The sequence below is a fragment of the Acomys russatus genome, chromosome 14 (genome assembly GCF_903995435.1).
Source record: "Acomys russatus chromosome 14, mAcoRus1.1, whole genome shotgun sequence".
NCBI lineage: Eukaryota > Metazoa > Chordata > Mammalia > Rodentia > Muridae > Acomys > Acomys russatus.
Window position 1 is genome coordinate 49,246,387 of NC_067150.1, and position 23,538 is coordinate 49,269,924.

Genomic DNA, 23,538 nt, shown 5'->3' on the forward strand with positions numbered 1-23,538 from the left:
GTCAGGAGGTCCAAGCCTCCTTTTTTTCCCCCCCTGAAAGTGAAGATAGCAAACTTGCCTTTTAGGGTGTCTGGAGGATAGCAGTCTTGGGTGGACACTGAGGTCAGAGGCCTGGAGCCTCCTGTCACTGTTTGCCTAGCCTGACTATAGTAGACCTTTCAGACAGAAAGTTGGAAAGTTCCTTCTCTGAGTTTGGGAGGGGCTGTGTGGGGCCAGCCCTCTGGAGGAGGAGGGGGGAGGTCATTGGTCCATCAGCTTTCCTCTTAGCCTTGAGCTAGTGGTTATAAGTGTGGATCTGGAGGTTTGGGGCAGAGGCACTTGCTCAGCAAGAAGTGGCAGTTGTGGGGACAGTATGCTGGCCAAAGGACTTTCCCTTCGCTCTGTGCTTGTCAAAGGCTGCCAACCTTTCCTGAGCCCTACCTGGCAGGGTCCAGTGCCGACTGCTGGAAAGGGAGCTGGTGTCTTCACTAATAGCCCTCGTCCCTTCAATGAGATCCCTTCCCCTGGTGACAATGGTTGGCTAAATCTGTACCACTTCTGGAGGGAGAGTGGCACACACAGAATGCATTATCATCACATGCAGAATTTCCAGAAGTACGGCCCCATTTACAGGTAAGCTTGGCAGGGGCTGGTGGCAGGCATTGCGGGGAGGGACCTGGCTCCAGGCAGTATGTTCACTGGTCATATCTGCCTCTGTTTCCATTTCTTCCAGGCTGGTGATGGTGGTAAGAAAAGCATAGACCCTCCCAATTTCTGGCTTCAGGACTTTATTGTTCTGTATTCATATTTCCTGGTGGGAAGGGGTGTGAGCATACAGTGACCCACCCTTTACCCACTATCCTCCAGCCTCCATAAAATGCAAGTTTGCTTTCTCCACATTCAGGGGAAAGAAATGAGGCTTCGGTCACCTGACTACTGGCTAATGGCATCTATACCTCCCCCCCCACCCCCTGCCCACTATGGTGCCAACCTTATTGTCAGGCCCTTTGTGGCTCTGCAGTGTCCAGTTTTGTTTCCTAAGCATCTCTAGGAACAATGATCTTGCTGTGCTTGGCTTCTGAAGTCTCAGAGTATGTGGCCTGCCCTAACTTTCCAGTACTTCCTGTCAAAAGTCTATAGGCTACTTGTGGGCTTTTCCCTTGGAGCTGCCTGGAGAGCTGGGAGGTGCTGCAGCTGGGAGGAAGGTACCAATGACAGGATCCTTACCTCTACTTTCAAGCTGTCTCAGCCAGAGCGCCCTATTTTATTAACCGTTATCTCGGTCTTTTTCCTCTGTGTGTTATGCTGTGCCCCCGGAAGCTGGTGTTATTACCCCCACCCTACCCCCATTTTCTGTAAAGAGAAGGGACTTAACAAAGTCATAGACCATCAGGCTTAAGCCAGTATACTGGGAACCCCGTAGTGTGACACCTTGCTCCACAGTCAAGAGGATGCTGTCATTGAGAGCCTAGAAGGTAGCAAGCTGAATAAAAGGTTTAAAGCACAGCCTGCATGGTCCCCTATACTAGGAAACTCTTGCATTCTTTAGAGAGCAGTTGGGGGAAAGAAAAACAAAACAAAACAAAACCAAAAAACGAGTGAATAATTGCAAGGACACCCATTCTTAACTTGCATGACACTTGAGTCTCACTAAGAATGTGACTCTACTGTATGTGTCATGTGGAGGTGTTTCCCCAGTGCGTTGAAATAGTCTTCCTCTCCTCCCCTCTAAAGAGTGTTAAAGAGTGTAGTAGTCCACAGGGTGGACAGCTGCCTTTGAAGATGGCCTTTAAAGTGAGCACTGGGCCTCACTGCCCTTAGATACAGTGTTCTTATGACTATCTGTCTCCCAGGCATTCTGCTGATGCCGGATCATTGCCTTTGGCTCATGTCTCAGAAGTGAGACAGATGATCCTGATGGCATTTCAAGGACTTTCAGGCCATGGCCGGTGTAGGGTTAGTGAGATAGTGGAAGATGGAAAAACACCAAAGGGGAGGTTTCTAGAGGTCATCCATACTCAGGGTTTAATTTTTTTTTTTTTTACTACAATTTCACTTAAGCAAAGATTAAGTTTAAAATTTTAATTAGGTGTACTTGTGTGTCTTTTGAGGAAGAAATGTGCATATGAGTGCAGTGCAGTTGCCCTCAGAGGCCAGGAGAGGGTCTTAGATGTCCCCCGCCCCCGGAGCTATCCAACTTGGCTTGCTGGGGACTGAGCAAGCTCTAATCACTGAGCCACTCCCCAGCTCTGCAGTTTTACTCTAATAGAAGTGAAGGGTCCTGTCTGACTCCTGGGCAGGGTGACTAAAGGACCTGGCTGGCCTGGGATGTGGGAGATGCAGGGCGTTTACTGCAGGGTGACATGGAAGTGTGCCATGGCTCCAAGCCCAGCAGGACAAGAAAATCCAGCATCGAATCAACGTGATTATGAATAGGAGGCTTGGGGTTGCTGTGTAATGCAGGACGGTGTCCATGAAGCTGTCCCTCGGTATGAGTCACAACGCTCATGGATACATGTGTCATGCTTGCCTCTTCAGAGACAGATGTCACATCCATCTCCATGTCATAGATGAAACTGAGGCTCCGGCAAGTGAAGGCCCCAGCCAGAAAGCTGTGTCCCAGTTGTGTGGAAAGGCCTGGCTGCCCAGGTTTTTTTTTTTTTTTTTTTTTTGTGGCTGTTAACAGTTACAGCATCAATTTCTCTTGTCTTTCTAGAGAGAAGCTTGGCAACATGGAGTCTGTTTATATCATGGACCCTAACGATGCAGCGCTGCTCTTTTCATGCGAGGGTCCCAACCCGGAACGATACCTTGTGCCCCCCTGGGTCGCCTATCACCAGTATTACCAGAGACCCATTGGGGTCCTGTTTAAGTGAGTTCTGAGTGAACCTTATGTGTGGAGGGTGTTGGAGGGCAGTGGAGAGAGAGTGGCTCTTCTCACCTTTCTAGTCTCTAAGGCAAAAAAAAATGATGAAGGTGATGATGATGGTGATGACGGCAATGATGGTGGTGATGGTGGATGGTGGTGGTGATGGTGGTGATGGTGGTGGTGATGGTGGTGGTGATGGTGGATGGTGGTGGTGATGGTGGTGGTGATGGTGGATGATGGTGGTGATGGTGGATGATGGTGGATGATGGTGGTGATGGTGGATGGTGGTGGTGATGGTGATGCTGGTGGTGGTGGTGATGCCAGTGGTGATGGTGATGATGATGGAGGTGATTATGGTGATACTGGTGGTGATGGTGGTGATGATAGTGACGGTGGTGGTGATAAGGAACTTTCCTGGCTGGAGAGATGGTGCAGCGTTTATGAACATGGCTTGTTCTAGCAGAGAACCTGACAACCTGAGTTCGGTTCCCTATGGCTCCTCGCAGGGATCTTTAAGCCTGGATTCAGTGCATGTAATCTCTCAGAAATCCAGGGGGAAAATACCAATGGACAGAAAAGGAACAACAACAACAACAACAACAACAACAACAACAACAACAACAACAACAAACCCTCTGGGGCCTGGAGAGATGGCTCAGCGGTTAAGAGCACTGACTGCTCTTTCAGAGGTCATGAGTTCAATTCCCAGTGACCACATGGTGGCTCACAACCATCTATAATGAGATCTGATGCCCTCCTCTGGAAGGTGTACATGCAGGCAGAGCACTGTATACATAATAATAAATAAATAAATCTTTAAAATATTAAAACAATACTTCTTTTTTTCAAAAAGGAACTGTCCCATAAATTTCCAGGGAAATATCAGGCCGAAGTTCTTCATCAATACTGAAGACTTTGCAAAGTTCTCTTACCTGCTTTAACTATGAAGTGCCACTTAACCAAGCACTTACTGAATAGAATACTGGGCTTTGTGCCAGGTGTTAGCAATTCAAGGGCAAATAAAGTGGGATCCTGCAGCCTGAAGGAGCTGTGAGAAATAGCAAAATGTGCCATTGAAATGTAGATACTGTTTTCTACTAAATTGCTCACTGAAAATTTTGTTTGTATTTATTATATGTTTGTTGTTTTGAGACAGGGTCTCTCTACAGAACCTAGAACTTCCTAGAAGTTGCTATGGAGACCAGGCTGGCCTCAAACTCGCAGACATCTGCCTGCCTCTGCCACCACACCTAGCATCATTGAACAATTCAAATGTGACTAGATCAAGGGCTGGCAAGGTCCTGGAGCAACTGGAGTTATCTGGAGTAACTGGTGGTCTGGTCCACTGTGGTGGGAGAATAAACCAGGCCTCTGTGTGGATAGCACTTGTACATTGTCTCCCAAGCCTGCTATTCCCAGGGCCGTGATGGCTGTGACTCACACAGTGTTTCTAGCTTTAGAGACATATGCCACAGAATATTTCCCCTCAGGGGACAGGGACATAGGATAGAATGTTTCTCCTGGTTATAATATACAAAAATCAGGAAGCCTCCTAGATGGTTGAGACAAGAGAGGGTGGTGGGTGAGAGAAAGGTTGCAGCATATAGACTTGGGTCTACAATGGAACTGTTTTGAAAGGTGAGCCCGAGTAGAGGAGGCAAGTACCTCAAAGTCTGCCAGGTATTTTAAAACATGGAACTAACTGTACATTCTTTTTAGTATCTTTTAGGAGAGACTCAGAAAAACCGTACACAAAGAGGAGCAAGGGATTCAGGCTAGGGGCTCCTCCAGGTGGTCAGCCGTCCACAGGACATGAGTTTATAACATTCTTTGTCCCTAAACCCTACATTTTTCTTTAAAAAGTTTTTATTTTTGCTGAACTTAGTGGCACACACCTTTTAATCCCAGCACTCAGGAGGCAGAGGCAGGTGGATCTCTATGAGACCAGCCTGGTCTATAGAGTGAGTTCCAGGACAGCCAGAACTATACATAGAAACCCTGTCTCAAAATTCACCCCCCCCAAAGTTTTTATTCTTATTGTTTTGTTTATGTGTGTATGTATGTGTGAGCAAATGCCATGTGTATATAGGTGCCCTTGGAGGAAAGAGGAGGGCATTGAATCCTCTGGAGCTGTTATAAGTGGTTGTGAATTGCCCTCCAGGGGTACTGGGAACCAAGCTTGGTTTCTCTGCATGAGCAGTGAGCCATTTGCCAGCTCACAACAGCATTCTTTTTTTAAAAAGATTGTATTTAGTTTATGTATATAAGTGCTCTATCTGCATGTACACCTGCATGCCAGAAGGGGGCATCAAATCACATTATCGATGTTTGCGAGCCACCACGTGGTTGCTGGGAATTGAACTCAGGACCTCTGGAAAAGCAGACAGTGCTCTTAACCGCTGAGCCATCTCTCTAGCCCCACAACAGCATTCTTAAACAAACAAACTCTCCAAATTACAGTAAGATCTTTGCAGCCTGACTCAGGTCTTCATGCTCAGTAGTAAATGCCTTTACCTGCTGAGGCTTTTTGGTGTTCCTAAACTCAGTGTTTTAATGAGGCGTCCCTGAGTAGCTGGGATCCCCAACACAGTGCATACTCAGACACTTTGTGGGGGTGTGTGTTGGGAAGGTCAGTCATCTTCACCTGTGTGGGAACGAGAAAGATGATGGAGAGGAGCCTTCAGTGGCCAAGTTGGGCGAAGGCAGGGGAGTGTGTGCAAGGCAGGCTCAGAGGGAGCCCACTTAGAGAGTTTCCTGTGCCTGGTGGCGGCAGCAGCCAGAGTGGAAGGCAATCAGGATTTTTGTTTTCTGTCACCATCTTTTTTCCATTCTCCTCTCCTAGGCCAGACAAGGCAGGGGAGGAGTAGGTGACAAGAGCAAATGTTGGGAGGAGTGGAGGCAGTGATGCTGCAGGCTCTGGAGGCTTGAGAGCCTAGCCAGTTCCTCCATGCCGGGTCTGGGGGGCGGGGTGTGTCTGTGACCATGAAGTGCTAAGACCTGTGCTTCCCCAGGAGTTCGGATGCCTGGAAGAAAGACCGAGTCATCCTAAACCAGGAGGTGATGGCACCTGAAGCCATGCAGAACTTCGTGCCCATGCTGGAAGGTGTAGCTCAGGACTTCATCAAAGTCTTGCACAGACGCATCAAGCAGCAAAACTCTGGAAATTTCTCAGGGGACATCAGTGATGACCTGTTTCGCTTTGCCTTTGAGTGTAAGGATCTTGGGCTTGGCTGGCAGGAACTGGGGGCAGGGAGCCAGGGGCAGGGAGCCAGCATTCACTTCTTTCTTCTTCTTCTTCTTTTCTTCTTCTTCTTCCTTTATTTATTTATTATTGTGTATACACAGTGCTCTGCTTGCATGTACTCCTGCAAGCCAGAAGAGGGCGCCATATCACATTACAGATGGTTATGAGCCACCATGTGGTTGCTGGGAATTGAACTCAGGACCTTTGGAAGAGCAGGCGGCGCTCTTAACCACTGAGCCATCTCTCCAGCCCCAGCAGTCACCTTCTTGTGTTGATTAACTTTCGGGACACACTCTGCCCTGCCAGCTGCCCCGGGGTAGCCAGGTCCCTCTTATCCGACATTCATGTTGTACGTGGAGGGGCTCCCCAAAACCTAGGTCCTCCCTGCCACCATCCTCCAAAAGCCAGAGCTTGGCTTAGGTCTTCATGCTGCAAGTCTCCCTCTCCTAGAAACCCTTGAAGCTGAGCAGGAGAGAAGAGGCTGGCTGGCTTGATCGGAGCTGGGCAGGGGAAGGACACCTAGATGTTATCCAGCCTGCATAGGGAAGTTAGGCAGCAAAGACCTAGGAACGCTTCATGCCTGTGGTTTAGTGGAGATCATGTGATACCTGCAGAAGATCTGGGGTACCCTGGGCTTGGTATGAAATTGACATTCAAATTCTTCATGTGGTAGGTGAGGACACTTGAAGGTTGTTGTGATCTTTTAGTTCCAACCAGACTGAGCCCTATGTGACTCAGAGACTGATATCCTGAGCTCCCAGCTGGTGTGTGATAGAGCAAATGCAGACAATTACAAGGGGAAATCCCTCTCGGACAGTCTCATTCTGACTCAGGTGGAGTCTGTGTTTCCCACCGAAGCATCCTTTCCAGGGCCTCCCCTACATCCTTCTGAGGGACCTGAGTTCTGTGCAGAAGGGCAGCTTCCTTCCATCCCTTGGGGGCGCGGGTCTCAGTTGCTTTGCTGGAGGAAGCTGAGGATGAGGGCGAGCTCCGGTTTGTGGTGGACATGGGAGGAGGTGATTCTGGGGGCTGAGGCTCTCAGGCAGTTGAGTCGGAAGAGGGTCCTCAGTCTCAGCCTCCCACTTGCAGCCATCACCAGTGTCATATTTGGGGAGCGCCTGGGGATGTTGGAAGAGGTCGTGGACCCCGAGTCCCAGCGGTTCATTGATGCGGTCTACCAGATGTTCCACACCAGCGTCCCCATGCTCAATGTGCCTCCGGACTTCTTTCGACTCTTCAGAACTAAGACTTGGAAGGACCACGCTGCCGCCTGGGATGTGATTTTCAATAAAGGTGAGGAGGACTCCTCCCTCCAGCGGGACTCAGGAGGTGGGGCTAGGGGCTAGGGGGCGTGGCTCAACAGTTAGAGACACTTACTTGCTCTTACAGACGACCTGGGTTTGAATTCCAGGACTCACATTAGGAGAATTACAAACTGCCTGTAACCCCAGCTCTGGAGGTTTTGATGTACTCTTCGGGCCTCCACAGGCACCCACAATCTCTCTCTCTCTCTCTCTCTCTCTCTCTCTCTCTCTCTCTCTCTCTCTCTCTCTCTCTCACACACACACACACACACACACACACCACACATACACCACAGTGGTGATAATCAGGAATTAAATGACAAGTGACCACCAGCCTTTTATTGAAGAGCAGGCAGGACGGTGAAGCGCCCTGTATCCTCCTGTATTAAACTCAGTGCTCTCAGGAAAAAGGAAAAGAAAAAAAGAAAAGAAAATTAAGTGACAAGAGCAGGAGAACTGTCTCAGTTGTTATTAAGAGCACAGGCTGCTCTTCCAGAGGACCCTGGTTCAATTCCTAATCTACATGGTAGCTCACAATTATCTGTAACTCCAGTCCCAGGCAATCCAATACTCTACTCTGGCCTTCACGGACATGGTATACAGACATACCCGCAGGCAAAACATTAATATGAAAAAGTAAAAAAAAAAAAAAAAAAAAAAAAAAAAAAAAAATATATATATATATATATATATATATATATATATTTTAAAGAAAGGAATTAAATGACAAAACAGATATGAAGGAGTTACTACAAGATAGAGGCTTATTAAAATGTCTGCCTACCAAGCAGGGGCTCTTGAGTACTCAGGCCTTCGCTCCCCCAACCCCCATGAAGACTGATGACCCTCCTACCCTCCTGGCTGTAGGGAGCCTCACTTTCTTTTTCTTTCCTGCTCCACAGCTGATGAATATACCCAGAACTTCTACTGGGACTTAAGACACAAACGAGACTTCAGCAAGTACCCTGGTGTCCTTTATAGCCTCCTGGGAAGCAACAAGCTGCCTTTCAAGAACATCCAGGCCAACATTACAGAGATGCTGGCAGGAGGGGTGGATACGGTAAGTACTGTGGGGCCCAGCATGAGCCTCCTTGGTCCTCACATGCTTCTTTCCCCACTAGCTGTGTTGTCTGAAGCTGTTCAAGGCGAGGGGCTGGCCTCTTCCATATGATATGTTTCTCTCTCTTTTGATGTTGGGCCCTAAACAGTGGTCTCCTAGAGGGGTGAGGTCAAAGTCCTGTCATGAACCAATTACTATTTACCACTCATAGGGCAAGATCTGAGACTGACTCATTTGTGAGAAAGAAAGGAATAACTTAGGTTCAGTTCTTGCTTTGAGATGGGGGCTTATGTAGCCCAGGGTGGCTTTGAACTCATTATGTAGTCAAGGATGGCCTTGGACTCCTGATTCTTCTGCCTTTACTCCCTGAATTTAGGAATTAAAGGGATGTTATCACCATGTTTTGTACTTTATTTATTTATTTATTTATTTACTGGCTTTTTGAGACAGGGTCTGTGTAGCCTTGGCTGTCCTGGACTCCCTTTGTAGACAAAGCTGGCCTCGAACTCACAGCGATCCGCCTGTCTCTGTCTTCCGAGTGCTGGGATTAAAGGCGTACGCCACCATGCTTGGCTCACTGTTTGATTCTTTAAGATAGTTTGCTTTTATTTGTTTGTTTTTTATGTGTATACATGTCCTGCTTGCATGTATGTTTGTGTACTATGTGAGTGCCTGGGTGCCTGGGGAGGCCAGAAGATGGTGTCAGATCCCTGGCACTGGTATTATGATTGGGAGCCACCATCTAGGTGCTTAGAATTGAATCCAGGTCCTCTGAAAGACGAGCCAGTGCTCTCAACTGCTGAGCCATCTCTCCTGCCCCACCATGTTAGATTTTATACAGAGGTGGAACCAAGTCCAACGTTTCATGCACGCTAGGCAAGCAGTCTACCAACTGAACTACCTTTTTAGACCCTTTGTATGGTTTTGGGTTGTTGTTGTTGTTGGGCAAGGTCCCACTCTGCAGTGTAAGTGGGCCTGGAGTTTACTTTTTAGCTCAGGCTGGCCTTGAATTCATACCAGTCCTCCTGTCTTGGGCTCCCACATGGTAGAATTACAGTGTCCTCAGTCCAGAGACAGGAGTCTGGCAGTCTTGGGAGTATAAGCCACAATAACAGATTAGTGGCTCCCACAGATGACATTTGTTTTCTCACAGTTTGAATCTGGAATCACTATCAGGGTGTGAGCAGGATCGGATTCATTCTGAGGCTTGAAGGCAGCCATCTTCCTCATGTCTACACTTGGGCTTCCCTCTGTGTGCTCTCTTGGCTTCTTCCTCTTTTTAGGGCGTGGTTACTTGCCTAGAGCTCACCAACTCCCCGCTTTACCCATCGTCTCCTTGGAAGGTGCATCTAAATGTAGTCACTTTATGAGATACTAAGAGTTGGGATGGCCAGGCGGTGGCGGAGCATATCTTTAATCCCAGCCCTCAGGAATCAGAGGCAGGGCTCTGTTACACAGAGAAACTGTATCAGAAAACCAAGACAACAACAACAACAAAAACGACAACAGCCCTAGTTGGGATGAAGACACATGGATTTGGGCATGGAGGCAGGGGTATTAACATGCCTGTCACATGTCACAAACATAGATGGAGAGGCACGCACCGCTATTGGCCACTAAGAATGTCTAAAGGAGAACTGTCAATTAGGGATGTAGGGCATTCAGTGTTGGTCATGAGATGCCTCTCGGGGAGGCAGTTTGCTCTGATTGCAATTATGGTAACTGGGGTGGGGGCAACCCCATCATGAGGCGATCATCTGCTTGCCAGATTCTGTTCTTAGAATCTCAACACCATCTAAGTTCCTCTGATTGTGGTGCCTTCAGCCTCAGAGGAGAAGAGATAGCGTAGGCAAGCTAGACCAATCAACTTTGCGCAGTAGCTGTTACAGACTTCTTTAAGGGATCAGATGATGTTTTTTTGAACAGAGTTGAGCAAGAATCTGATTCAGAGTTGAAGACTGTAAAAAGGCAGTGATGTGGACGTAGACAGTGAGGCCTGGCTTCTGGGTGGATTCTCCCGCCTGCCTTCCTTAAAAGATGTCAAACTTTTATCTTGTGTTTTGTTGCCCATTGAGCAACTTAAGAGTCTGTGCTTTGGGGCCTGGAGAGATGGCTCAGAAGTTAAGAGCACTGTCTGCTCTTCCAAAGGTCCTGAGTTTAATTCCCAGCAACCACATGGTGGCTCACAGCCATCTATAATGAGATCTGGTGCCCTCTTCTGGTGGGCAGGCACACATGCAGGCAGAACATTTTATATATAATAAATACATCTAAAAAAAAAAAAAAGAGTCTGTGCTTTGAATAAAAACAGACATTGGGGCTGGAGAGATGGCTCAGTGGTTAAGAGCACTGACTGCTCTTCCAGAGGTCCTGAGTTCAATTCCCAGCAACCACATGGTGGCTCACAACCATCTATAATGTGATCTGATCATACTGTATACATAATAAATAAAATCTTTAAAAACAAACAAACAAACAAAAAACAGACACGAAAGCCCTGTGACACCTAAAGGTATATTGCTAACATCTTTTGTTTTTGGATGATACCATGGTACAGAGGTTAAAACTTGGCTGAGGTACATAGCTAGTAGAGCGGAACAGACTATCTGGTCACCATTTCTGGTGTCTACTGTGTAGATACTTGGAGGCTCTGAGATAAACATATGCGTGATTGATGTTTTCAAGGAGTCTCTAGTTGCTTTCTGGGTAGGTACAGGAATAGGAGGAGGAGAAACTGCCTTGAGGAAGATTCCCCAGTGTCGGAAGCTCTGTGTAGCTAGGGCACTGGGCGTGTGTTGAAGAGGTTGTAGGGGAGACGCTACAGTGTCAGCAGGCAGGTGTCCAGGGGTTGGGCTGGAGCCTCTGAAAATCACTGGAGGCTCTGAGGAGCCAGGACTTTAAGCTGAGAAATTACTTGACTTTTAAAAACTTTTGTCTTTGCTGGGAAGGAAGAGGTGTTTATGTTTAAGCCTCTTGGACAAAAATAGGATGTCTGAAATCCATGTCCCAAATCCCAGGAGGGAGGGTGTTCCTGGCTGGGGCCTCAAACAGACTTATTCTGCTGACTTGGAAGGGGTTGGGATTGTGGGGCTTGAGGAGGTCACTGCTGCCTCCAGCTGCCACCTGTGGCTCACGCTGGCTTCTGCTTCTGTAATCCCAGTACGTCTTTTGCACTGACTGCAGCAAAGATCGAGAACAGATCTGTGGTCTGGTTTCAGGATGGTTGAGTCTTACTTTCCAGCTTTGCTTATCAGTGAATGCTGAGCTTTCAGTTGCTATAGGTGAGCTGTCCTGGAACTCTGTAGACCGGGCTGGCTCTGAACTCAGAGACCCACCTGCTTCTGTCTCCCAAGTGCTGAGATTAAAGGCCTATGCCATTACACCCAGCGATGTGGGGGTGGGGGTGGGCAAGCCTTGTATACATGTGGTTTTTGGAAGACTCTGGAGCCCTCTGGAAGAAGATGCTCTATCTGTTAGGAGATAAATGAGAGATGGTGTCGTGCAGAGTGAAGGCAGAGACAAATCCTGCTCTGAGTATCCCGCCCTAAGCATTAGCTATTTTTTGAGGCAGTGTGCCAGGTAGCCCAGGCTAGCTGAGGATGACCTTGGACTTCTAAATGCTGCTGCCTCCCAAATGCACCAACACATCCAGCTGATACTAGGGTCCTAGGGACTGAACTGAGGGCCTTTCGAATATCAGGCAAACCTTCTACTAATTGACTCCATCACAAGCTCCCTACCTGGACACAGAGAAAACATTCTTGAACACTGGCCTTTCAAAGGTTTTGGAAACGGTCTTGGATATGGGGGGTTGGGAGTAAAAGAGAGGGAAGTTCTTTAATGTGAGTCATAGACGCTGAGGTGCCTTGAGGTGACAGGGCTCCTTGGCTTTTACAATCCTTGTATTCCTACTAGACCTCCATGACCCTGCAGTGGAACCTTTATGAGATGGCACACAACCTGAAGGTACAGGAGATGCTGCGAGCAGAGGTTCTGGCTGCCCGGCGCCAGGCCCAGGGAGACATGGCTAAGATGGTACAGTTGGTCCCACTCCTCAAAGCCAGCATCAAGGAGACACTGAGGCAAGTCCAGTGTACCCATGACTCCCCATCCCAACCCTTGGGGAAGGGTTCCAAGGATGGGCTAGTGGAGGAGATTAGAATCAGGAAGTGAAAAGTTTGGAAGGGACAAATAGGGCCTGGGAGAGAGAACTAGACCCGGGTTCTGCCTTAGCCTCCCCCTGGGGTGTTGTAGTGGGGGGCTGGAATTCCAGGCTGGTGTGGGAGTCAGAATGGAGGATGTGGCCTGGTTCCAGGATCTGGTACCATCTATCTCTGTGGGTCTTCTTTCTGCAGACTCCACCCCATCTCTGTGACCTTGCAGAGGTATCTCGTGAATGACCTGGTGCTTCGTAATTACAAGATCCCTGCCAAGGTAGGACTCAGGAGCTCTGCCAGTCAGATGGAGGAGGAGAGGGAGCCGGCTTCAGTTCTAGGAAGATGGTAGTGTAGGCTTCTATCTAAGACCTTCTTCCTGGTGCTGGGGCATTGGTAGAGTACTCAGATGGAGCAGACTCTTTGTGTGAGCAGTGGTTAGCCTGGTCCAGGGTTAGGAGGCTAACATGACTGCTCTTTCTGGGTCAAGGGTGAGGCAAGGGTTGAGAAGAGTATAGGAAAACCCCATGGTTATTCCTAGCATTGTGCCTTCAGTCTTCATCAGGGCTCACAGAGGGGCAGGACCCTTATTTGAAGCTACACAGTGAGCAGAAGGCCAAGCCCTGTCTTGTCTTGGGTTTGCTGGGCCCGAGAAAGCTGGAGCGAGGGTTGTACTCAGGACTATGGGGAGCTACTCAAGCCTTCTTGCCTTGCTCCTAGATGTTGGTGCAGGTGGCTAGCTATGCCATGGGCCGAGAACCCAGCTTCTTTCCCAACCCAAACAAGTTTGACCCAACTCGTTGGCTGGACAAAAGCAAAAATACCACCCACTTCCGGTACCTGGGCTTTGGTTGGGGTGTTCGACAGTGTCTGGGCCGGCGGATTGCAGAGCTGGAAATGACCATATTCCTCATCAATGTGAGTAGGGTTCTGGGATGTCAGCACCCTGGGATTTCCCTGGACCCAGTGAAGTCACAGACCCTTCTCCCTTTATCGCAGAATCCAGGCAGTGCGGGGGGGGGGGCAGGGTTTATTAGTCTCCCACAACTCCTAGCTGCCTCCTCCTTTGGGCTAACCCATGTAACTACTACCCATTGCTGTCCTCTGAGCATCTGTCTGTCCCCACTCAGGAGATGAGGTGGGAGCAGTTGCTACAGACGAGTTAAAGTCAAAGACTAAATTCATGGACCAGAGCATGCAGGGCCCATCTAGACATGGTGGGAGGGTGAATAGTTTGTAGAATACTCTTTAGATCCTACTTGACAGACGGACTCTGCGCCTACAGATGCCGTGTGTGTGTGTGTGTGTGTGTGTGTGTGTGTGTGTGTGTGTGTGTGACCTAGGAGAGTCAAACCCCACCTTCCGTTTCCTAAGCCTGCCTCCTTCCTCTTCAGGTGCTGGAGAACTTCAGAATTGAAGTCCAAAGTCTCACTGATGTGGGGACCAAGTTCAACCTCATCCTGATGCCCGAGAGGCCCATCTTCTTCAACTTCCAGCCTCTCAGGAAAAACCTGGGCCCAACCATGATGACTTAGGTGGGCACTGTCAGAACAGCAAGTTGGAGTCACACGAGGAGAGGACTCATTGGTGGCATTTGGGGGGGCGGGGCAGCCTCTGTTTCTCCAGAAACAGCTGCTCCTTTTGAATGGTTCTCAGCACTTAGTGGTTATCTGTCTAGGTTAGCTGGGTCCTCCTCTCCTTCATCCGCTTTCTCTCTTTACTTCCCCAGAAGAGTAATAAACAGATGGACTCTGGAGAGTGGGTTTGTTTTGCTTTGCTTTGCTTTGTTTTATCGCTATCAGACTCCTGGGGCATTCATCGTCCCAATGGAGATGTATCCTGGTCCCTGGCCAACAGTGGGATGAGGGCATGTAGGGAGATGGGAAGCAGTTATCCAGCCCAACTGTGACACCTCCAGCAGGGCAGGAGCTAGCAGAATCTACTCGTGTGTGTGTGTGTGTGTGTGTGTGTGTGTGTGTGTGTGTGTGTGTGTGTGTGTGTGTGTGTGAATGAGGTACTATCAGGTCAGGAACTACCAAAGCAGACCCAAGGAGCTCTGCTGTGAGGACAGGGTGGCCTGAGAGCTCCAAGTAATCCCTGTTGTCCTCCTGGTGGAACTGTGTGGAAGGTGAAGCTGATGTGGGGTCCTGCTTGGCTGACTGCCATAGGAGCCCCTTGTAAGGTTGTAAGGACTTTCTTCTAAAGGCTCCTCTGACTTGAGCGTGGCCATGGCTGAGGCCTGTGGTGAAACACCATGCTGGTAGATGGCTGATATGAGGAGATAGGGCCTGAAGACCTCAGGCCAACAGCAGCCTCCCCCACCCCCACCTGCCCTTCCTGTGGGCATGCCCCACGTTTATTTTCATGCTACAGGGGGATATAGTCTAAGGGCCAGGATGGTGTCTCGATCAGAATCTGGTTTATATGACATCTTTCCTATGCCAGGTCTATCAAGTCCCCTTGTTCTATTTCTACAGTCTTGCCACAAGCAGGTACCTTGCTGGCTCCCAGCTACCCAAGTCTAAGTCCTGTAAATAGGTGTCGGGGCTAGGCCAACCCAGAACAGCAGCCAAGCTAGCTTGGTCCTTGCAGGCGAGGCTACATGTTCTAGGTCCACTCTTGAGACTTTTGCTTCTCCCTAGTCTGTCCCCCTCCTTCTCGTCTCTCTCTCTCTCTCTCTCTTTCTCTCTCTCTGTTCTTCATGCTGTTTTTCTCCCCTCCTGAAGATGACTCAGAACTGTCGGTGCTGGAAAGGGCCTCCTTGCTCAGATAGACAGCTCTGCATGGGGCGGGTGGAGAATCTGGAGTCTAGAGAGATTTCCAGTCACCTAGAGTCACCCAGAATGCTCAAGCCCAGAACCCAGGCCAGGTGGGGCCCCAGGCCTCATGACTTCCTGCCTCTGGCTACATTTGTCCACCCCATCACCAGTCTTGCCAGCTATGATGGGATGGTGTCATAGAAAGGCTTCACGTTATTTCTGTTCCTAGGAGACTCTGAGCTTCCAAGGGGCTCAGAGCATGAGTTAAAAGGATATCAGACATAAAAGGTGTTGGGGGCTGAGGGGAAACATGGCCTCTCTCTTGTCTTGCACAGAGTCTGGCTTCAGGCACTGTACTTCCGGTCTCCCATGGTCCTTCTCTCCAGCACTCTCTAGGGATCATCACAGCTTTGGCTTTCCAGGTCAGGCAGAAGGTACCAGGCAGCCTCAGAGAGCCTAGGACCCAAGCTGGATGTGAAAAGAGCAGCTACTCCACTGTTGGCTGCTCACTCCAGGAAAGAGACAAATGCTTGTTGATTTATAGCATTTAGTAAAGACATCTTTGGAGGGAGGGATGACTCGCCAACACATGGGGAAGGAGGCCTGCTCTGGGCTCAGGTCTTCTCCGGGTTAGAGGGCTCAATCTGGGAGTTTGAGGGTCTATTGAGCTTCATGTCTGAACTGGGCAGTGAGGGTTCCAGTTTGGAGGGCTGCTGGGGCTCCTTCGCTGCTCCAGTATTCTGTGACATACAAAGTAGGGCAGATGAGTACACCCCCATTCCCAGAGTACACATTGTCTCAAGGCATCTTGCTTGGCAAGTCGTGTTTCTGAGGATCCAAAGGCTAGCAGACTGTGACTTCTAAATACCTTTGGAGCCCGTTTTATCACTGCAGGTGACAGATGCCTGTTTTTTGGGGTCCTTAGGGGTAGATGAGCCTGCAGAGGTAGTCCTATGCTCCCTGGAAGGCCCTCATCCTTTAGGTTCTGCCTAGGGACAGTAGGGCCTTGGCTGTAAGCATCGTACTAATAGCTTGGAGGTAGAAGAATCAGGATCTCTTGTTGTAGGGGTAAAGTCCCCAGGGCTGGGCTCTTGGTGAGATAGCTGTGGGCAGTCTATTTGCTCCTGGGAAGTAAGCAATGTGAATCTATTCCCAGTATTGACGTCACCTAAGAAGACAGCTAAACGACTTTAATCCCATCACTTGGGAGGCAGAGGCAGGCAAATCTCTGTGAGTTTGAGGCCAGCCCAGTCTACAAAGCATTCTAGAGTTCTAGGACAGCCAGGGCTGTTACACAGAGAAGTCCTGTCTTAAATTTTTTTGTTTTGTTTTGTTTTGTTTTTTGAGACAGTGTCTCTCTGTATAGCCTTGGCTGTCCCGGACTCACTTTGTAGATCAGGCTGGCCTTGAACTCACAGCAATCCACCTGCCTCTGCCTCCCGAGTGCTGGGATTAAAGGTGTGCGCCACCACGCCCAGCTAATTTTTTTTTTTTTTTTTAAAGACAGCTAAACAGAGAGCTCTGTTGCACTAGAAATTGGATGGGAAGAGATATAAGGTATTCTGTCCATGTGGGATGCCAGAGTAGAGCCAGAACATTCTAGAAATGCTTGCGTAGACCACATCACACCCATAAGCCACCTCCTAGAGGTTCACGAAGACAGATGGGAAGGGGGACATGCTAGCAGACATTCCTATCCCTTCAGATGAGTGGGCAGCGGTGGGGGGAGCGGCGGTTGCTTGAGTGTCCAGTTTGCTAACAATAGGACGTCACTCAAGACTTCTGATACTTAGCTTAGGACCTACCCCCCAAGATTTTCTCAGGGCCCAGCGATTTGGGGGAGGGATGGCTTCTAGCCTACCACCTAGCTTCCCAGGAAGTCTCTGTCAGGGTCACTCACAGGCGGATCTATGATGATGGAGTCTGAGAGGTGTCCGAAGCCATGTTGTTGCTCCTGAAGTCGTATAGCCAGGTTTTGCTTCTCGCGTGCCCAGCGGCGAGCTGAGTCCTCTAGCTGCAGCCATGGAGAGGGGCAGCTGGAAAGCCATCAGTCAGCACAGCCCTGCCCCCCCCCCCCCACAAGCTAGGACAGAGTTTGGGCCTGTCTGCCACAAAAAGGCAAATCTCAGGCAGTAGCCAAGGTGAGGAGCCAAACATGCAGCCTAAGACACAGATGGATCTTCTCTATACTCTGACCCGAGTCCTCACTGAGCCTTGACTCTGGTCACAGACTAAGGCTGACCTCATCACATACTGAGCCCTAACTCTGTAGTCAGACACTGAGCCTTGACCCTATTTGTATACTAAGCCTTGTTCCTGGTTGCAGGCTGAACAGTGAGCCTGGCCCAGCCTGATCAACCCCAGCACCTCACTTACCTGGTTCTCCAGGGACAAGATCCGACTTTGAGCTTGTTCTAGCTTGGCCAGGAGGTTAAACTTGTCTGATGTACCACCGAGGAGATCCTGTGGGAGCAGACGCTCACGTAAGGCCCTTGCCGGAAGCTGAGGCCACAAGAGCTGAGGATGCACAAGGGTACTGCGAGAAAAACCAACCAGGTGTGGGTTTCAAACTCAGCTGCAGATGCAGAGCCTCATTCTCGGGCCAGAGCCTCTTCCTTAAGTCTTCCCCACTCATATTTGGGGAATCTAACATTAAAAAACAATTTTTAGGTGGGGTCATATCTATTCCAGGCTGGCCCTGAGCTCACTATATTGTAAGAATGACCTTGACTTCTGATCCTCCTGCCTCCGTCTCCTGAGTTCTGGCACTACAGGCGTGTGTAAGTTAATGCAGTGCTGGGGATCAAACGCAGGGCTTCCTACATGCTAGCCGTGCGCTCTGTCAACTGAGCCACAGCCCCAACTCACACCCAAGGTTTTAGCCTATCAGCATCACCTGCTTATGTAAAACATGAATGAACTCCCTTCAATACCCAGAATGCAGTTGAGCTGGGAGTCTTTTTGTAGAGTGGCTGCTCACCAAACCAGAGGATGTCCATCTCTCACATCGTCACCTGGCTGCCCATACACTGGGACATTCCAAACACAACTCACTTCCTGGGATGAAGGGAAACACTCCTCCGCTTCTTGCCACCATAACCCCACATATTGACTTTGGGTTTATATATAGCGGGGGTACCTGAAGCATCCTGCACAGTGGAGTAGCCCCGCCCCCCCGGGACACCCACCTGTGCTGGCAGGGTCTCTGTGCACGTGGAGTGGCCTGGGCCATTTGTGTCTCGTAGACTCTCTGCCAAGTCTCCACCTGCTCCCAACTCCCTGGGATCCACCTGGGATGGGGGAAAAGGGCTCTCCAAGGCTGCACCAATCCCAGAAGGTTCTGAGAGGCCCATGATTGGAAAGTATGCAGGTGGGAGCAAGCCAGGTGGCAGGTGGAGTCAGGGTTGAGGGGTCAAGGGTGAGCCAGGGCCTTGCTCTCTCCCAGGATGCTAGACGAAGGTGAGCCGTTCATCTTAGGAACACAGACGCAAGGCCCAGTTGTGACTGTTTATGGTGATGGTGGGTGCCGGGAAGCCCAGATTCTGGGATGACTCCTCAACTTGGCCCGTGCTGGGGGTGGTTGAGGGATGGATACCGGCTGACCAGCGCCAGCAGGCTCAAGCCAGGCCTGCATTGGCAGCTCTTACCGGCAGTGCCTGCTGCTGTAGTATGATCGGGGCTGACTGCTGGTGGTTCTTTTCCAACTCTGCCCTCAGCCTTGTGTTTTCTGCCAGCAGCACAGAGTAAAGATCAACGGCCATGTTTTCTCCTGTGGGGCCCAGGTGAATGCCAGAGGCTGTGAACACGGGGAAGGCTGTGAACAGGGCCACAAGAGCTTGTGAGATGGGCTCTCTTGCTTCTGTATCCCCATTTGCTCCAGTGTTTTGCTCCGTTCTGCTCCCAACCTATTAAGGGCTCCCTCTGCTTTGCCAGTGGAGTCAGGCCCATATCCCTTGGGCTGTCATCGCAGGCTGTTTAGAATCCTACTTCATTGTTTTCTCTGTGACTCAATCTGTCCTTTTACCTGTCTGCCTGGTCACTCTCTGGTCCTTTGGACCTGGTTGTTGCCCTCCACAGGCTCACCCAGACTCCTGGTGACTTAAGGATCCCCGGAGAGATTTTCATTGTTTTCTAAAGACTTTCAGACCCCCCAGGGCCGAGCCATCGGTGAAGATTGAGTCCAGGGCCAGGCATACAGAGATACTTAGAGGGTCTTCCCACGAGGCCAGGGAAATGAGTGACCTGATAGGGTGTTATATTAGTCTTTCTTGCTTTGATTGACAGGTGTGGGTGGCTGTGGTTTACACCAATAGGGAAAACAAACTGATCCCATCAGAGTGGTTTTGTCTGTTTGCTGTGTGGAGGCAGAATAGAAAAGATGTCAAGGGGTAGGGAAGCTAAGAGGACTGCTGCTTAGGAGGCCACTCATCTGGGGAAGTCTCTCTCTGATCCTCTGTGGTTCATGGGGCCTCAGCCCTAGAGGTTGAGGTCTCTTTCTACCTGTCTTGTGTCCTAAGGGGCTTCCTGGCAGGATGAGGGCTCTGAGCACCTTGGATGCTTTTAGTAGCTGAGAGAGGAGAGATGGCATGCAACCCCTGTGTATCTCTCTCTAGCTCACAGGCAAAATAGAACATTGACCCCTCTCTTGAAAAATCCTTGTGAAGCTGGGAGGGGGGGCAGGGTGAGACAAAAGCCGGAGAGTCAGTTACTCCTACGTACTTTGGGGAGCAGACGCCCCCACATTGGGATTCCCCTGTGGCCTTTTTGATGGTGCTGGCTCCTTCCTCTCTAGGAGCCTTTCTTCCAGTATCTGCTCCAGCTTCTCAATAACCTGGTGATAAAGACCAAGACTGGGCTGGCCTGAGAGCTCCACAGCCTCTAGGTTGCTGCCCCTCCCCCGCGGCTGGCCCCACCCAGCACCTGCCTTCTCCTGATGCCGCACGGTGTCCTCCAGAGCCTTCATCTTCTGCAGTTTGTCCTGGTACCGCCTCAGCTGTGCAGCCTGCGGCTGCTGGGCCTGGTACAGAAGCAGCAGATCCTTTTCTCGGTCGTTCTTCTGCAGGGCGGAGGTGAATGGGGTACCCAGGGAGTTACCCCAGCCACCAGGGCACGCGCGCGCGCGCGCGCGCGCACACACACACACACACACACACACACACACACACACACACACACACACACACACACACACACACACGGGATCCCAGCCGAGCCCTGGTGCTGGTCAGCTTCCCTCCCCACTGTGTACTTGCTTGGCCTGTCAAGGCCTGGCTTACCCGAATCAGCTCATTCTGCAGGTGCTGCACCCGGTCACGCAGCCTCTTCATATCCAGTTCACTCAGCAGGAGCCTCTGTTTCATGGACACTGCTGGGGTGGGAAGATGCTGGCTCAAGGGTAGGTAGAGGCAAGGGTGCCCCAGCTCTGGGGCTTGGCCCAGGGTTTTCTGTTTCCCTTTCTAAGACGTTGTAGCTGGGCAGGTTGTACAAGTGTGTCTACAGTGAGAGGAGTGGGAAGGTAGGGGGACTCCTGATATGGGACACACACTATCTGGAGAAAGCTCCCTACCACCCTCACAGTGAGCAGTGAGAGCCCCAGGCTGTGCTCAGCCCAGAGCCTGGACCCAGCGGGTACCTATAGGCTCACCCAGGTTCTCCTCTTCAGCTCTGCTCTGCTCTTCTTCTATGCTCTGCTGGGTCAGGTGGCTCCTCAGCACGCGGTTCTCTTCCTCCAGAAGGTTGGCCTGCTTCCTCAGTGCCAGGATATCCTCTGCCATCTTCTGCATGGCCCGCCGGTAATTGTTCATCTCCTATAACCCCAGAATCCTCAGCTGAGCCCTCACCCTATCCCCAGCCCCCCAGGATCCCACTCTACATTTGTGCCCACAGTCAGTGAGTGGTGTCATCCTTGGGCTCTGTGCAATTGCCCGGAAGGGTCCTTGGGCATGGTCCCCATCTGTCCTGGCAGCATTAGGGCAGCCACACAAATGTGGGACTACATTGATTCATGTGATCATAGGGTTCAGGTATCAGGTAAAGAAGTCTGAAGGCACCAGACTCAAAAAGGATGGAGCCACATTTCCAGGTTCTGAGTAAGCCATGTCTACGTCTTCACCTTCTTTTTCATGCTCACTCTTCTTACACAATTCCTTCCCAGGAGGGGCCTCTTAGTGTGCCCACTGAAGCCAGTTGGAGGGTGACCTACCATAAGCTTCCAAAACAGCCCAGCATCCAAGAAGAGACAACAAGTAGACCCTGAAGACTCAGATAAGGACTCAAAGTCAAGGTCAAGGTCAGGATACAGATAAGAGATGCAAGGGATGGGGGCAGGAAGCCGACCTAAGTCTGGAAGGACACTAACCATAGTGTTGATATTCCCTGGGCCTCCCACACACCCAGGCCTCCTGCTAAGTGCTTTAGGTGCCAGTCTTTATTCAGTGCTTCTGCAAGTCTGAGATAGGTACTGTTATCAACCCCCACCTTACAGAGGAGGAAACTGAAGATGAGCCCCAGAGAGGCGAGCAACCTACTCAGTGACAAGAGTAATGGGGAGAAAAGTCAGTGTCTGAAACTCAAGCCTGCTGGTGCTTGAGTCTGTTTTTGTCCTTTGTTTAAAAAACAAAACAGCCAGGCTGTGGTGGCGCACACTTTTAATCCCAGCACTTGGGAGGCAGAGGTAGGTGGATCGCTGTGAGTTGGAGGCCAGCCTGGTCTACAAAGCGAGTCCAGGACAGCCAAGGCTACACAGAGAAACCCTGTCTTGAAGAAACCCCCTAAACCTGCAGATACATGTATAGGGCAATGGAGTCAAATTTATGTGTGTGCTTGTGTGGGTGCGTGTGTGTGCTTGGCCTTAGGTGTCAACCTCAGGAATGAGATCCTCTCCTTGAAACAGGGCAGTTTCTCATTGGCTTGGAGCTCGTCAGTTGGGCTGCATTGGTTGGGCAGTGAGTCCTAAGGGCCCTCCTGTCTTTATTTCCCTCATGCTGGCATTACAAACACTCAGCCTCCACTCCTGGCATTTGCATGGGTTGCTGGGCACCAGACTCAAGACCCTGCGCTTGCAAAGCAAGCATTTTACCTACTGAGCCCTGAATTTGCTTGTCAATCAAGGTTCTGCACTGTTATTACGAGTTTCAAGCATGCAGTATCTTAAGAATTTATATGTGTACGTATGTATATAAGGTAGAAAATAATATATTTATATATAAACTATATATAATATATAAACATAAAATATACCTATATATAAATATATTAATATATAAGTCTACACACACACACACACACACACACACACACACACACACACACAAGAGACAAGCCAGAAAGACCCTGGAAGAGAAAAACTCAGAGCAGGGCTTGGGAGGGAAAAGGGAAGAATCAAGTGAGCCCTCTGAGTGGCCTGCGGATTTCCAGGCTGTAGAAGCCTTGCTCTTGTGGGTGGGCCTCACAGGTCCAGCCTGGCTCTCCGGCCTCAGAAATCATAACTCTCCATCCAACTTTCCCCTGGTTTTCTGCTGCTTAGGGGGAATCCAGCTATATTCCAGTTATAGTCTCCCACCTTCTGCATGGTGGGGTACAGCTTCGAGGGAAGGAGGTCCCTAGCCAGCAGGAACTCATTGGACACCACTTGTCATCTGCCGCTGCTGTCTAGCCTTCTGGCTATAGTCCCTCTGACTGGTGCCAGTATTGGCTGTGTCTTTCCGGCATCTGCTGTGGCTTCCCAAGATCTGTGCCCATCTGGCATCCTCCAACAGGATGCTAACTGGGATCCTGAGTCTTGGAACACACACATACACACACACACACACACACACACACCAGGGCCATGTGTGGAGCTTGGGACCTCCTGGAAGCCCAGGTGTTGCTGTGAGCTCAAGTTGGGCTATGCAGGTGTTGAGGGAGATGGCATTCCCGGTCTGTCTCATTTCTGTTTCAATGGCTGTTCTACTCAGCAGACCCTTCCCTTTTCTTTCTTACTACCCTGGGCTTGCTGGCTCCCCCTCTACTGGGCGGTCTTCACTTCATGGCAGAGCCCTTGACTGACTGGATCTAGGGCCCAGAGCTTGGCCGGGGGAAGTTGCTGCTATTTCAACAGAAGGGATTCATCTCCTGTCCTTTCCTAGCGTTCTTCAACCTCTTATCACACTGCTCTGATTGCAGTAGTCC

General features: G+C 50.1%; 2 protein-coding genes across 2 annotated transcripts in view; one reads left to right on the forward strand and one right to left on the reverse strand.

Annotated features, from left to right (window-relative positions):
* Positions 1-352: 352 nt before the first annotated feature.
* On the forward strand, positions 353-14,145 carry LOC127197910 (cholesterol side-chain cleavage enzyme, mitochondrial). The gene is made up of 9 exons (XM_051155737.1): positions 353-612; positions 2,696-2,851; positions 5,860-6,059; positions 7,182-7,385; positions 8,299-8,456; positions 12,372-12,538; positions 12,812-12,890; positions 13,331-13,528; positions 14,005-14,145. The coding sequence occupies exons 1-9, from the start codon at positions 353-355 to the stop codon at positions 14,143-14,145; spliced, it is 1,563 nt and encodes a 520-aa protein (XP_051011694.1).
* A 1,764-nt stretch (positions 14,146-15,909) lies between these two features.
* Positions 15,910-23,538, reverse strand: part of Ccdc33 (coiled-coil domain containing 33) — a 110,903-nt gene continuing 103,274 nt past the window's right edge. Inside the window, exons 14-22 of the mRNA XM_051156554.1 lie at positions 21,014-21,176; positions 20,646-20,737; positions 20,294-20,425; positions 20,113-20,200; positions 19,017-19,171; positions 18,444-18,659; positions 17,746-17,832; positions 17,270-17,383; positions 15,910-16,109 (exon numbers count right to left, since the gene is read on the reverse strand). Coding sequence (XP_051012511.1) covers positions 15,984-16,109; positions 17,270-17,383; positions 17,746-17,832; positions 18,444-18,659; positions 19,017-19,171; positions 20,113-20,200; positions 20,294-20,425; positions 20,646-20,737; positions 21,014-21,176 — 1,173 coding nt within the window. The 3' untranslated portion in view covers positions 15,910-15,983. The remainder of the gene's footprint in view (positions 16,110-17,269; positions 17,384-17,745; positions 17,833-18,443; positions 18,660-19,016; positions 19,172-20,112; positions 20,201-20,293; positions 20,426-20,645; positions 20,738-21,013; positions 21,177-23,538) is intronic.

Excerpts from the sequence above, each read along its gene's own strand:
- LOC127197910 (XM_051155737.1), top strand. The coding sequence starts at position 353 with ATGCTGGCCAAAGGACTTTCCCTTCGCTCTGTGCTTGTCAAAGGCTGC. Across the intron at positions 7,386-8,298 it reads GGATGTGATTTTCAATAAAG|CTGATGAATATACCCAGAAC; the intron begins GTGAGGAGGACT and ends CCTGCTCCACAG. Across the intron at positions 12,891-13,330 it reads ATTACAAGATCCCTGCCAAG|ATGTTGGTGCAGGTGGCTAG; the intron begins GTAGGACTCAGG and ends CCTTGCTCCTAG.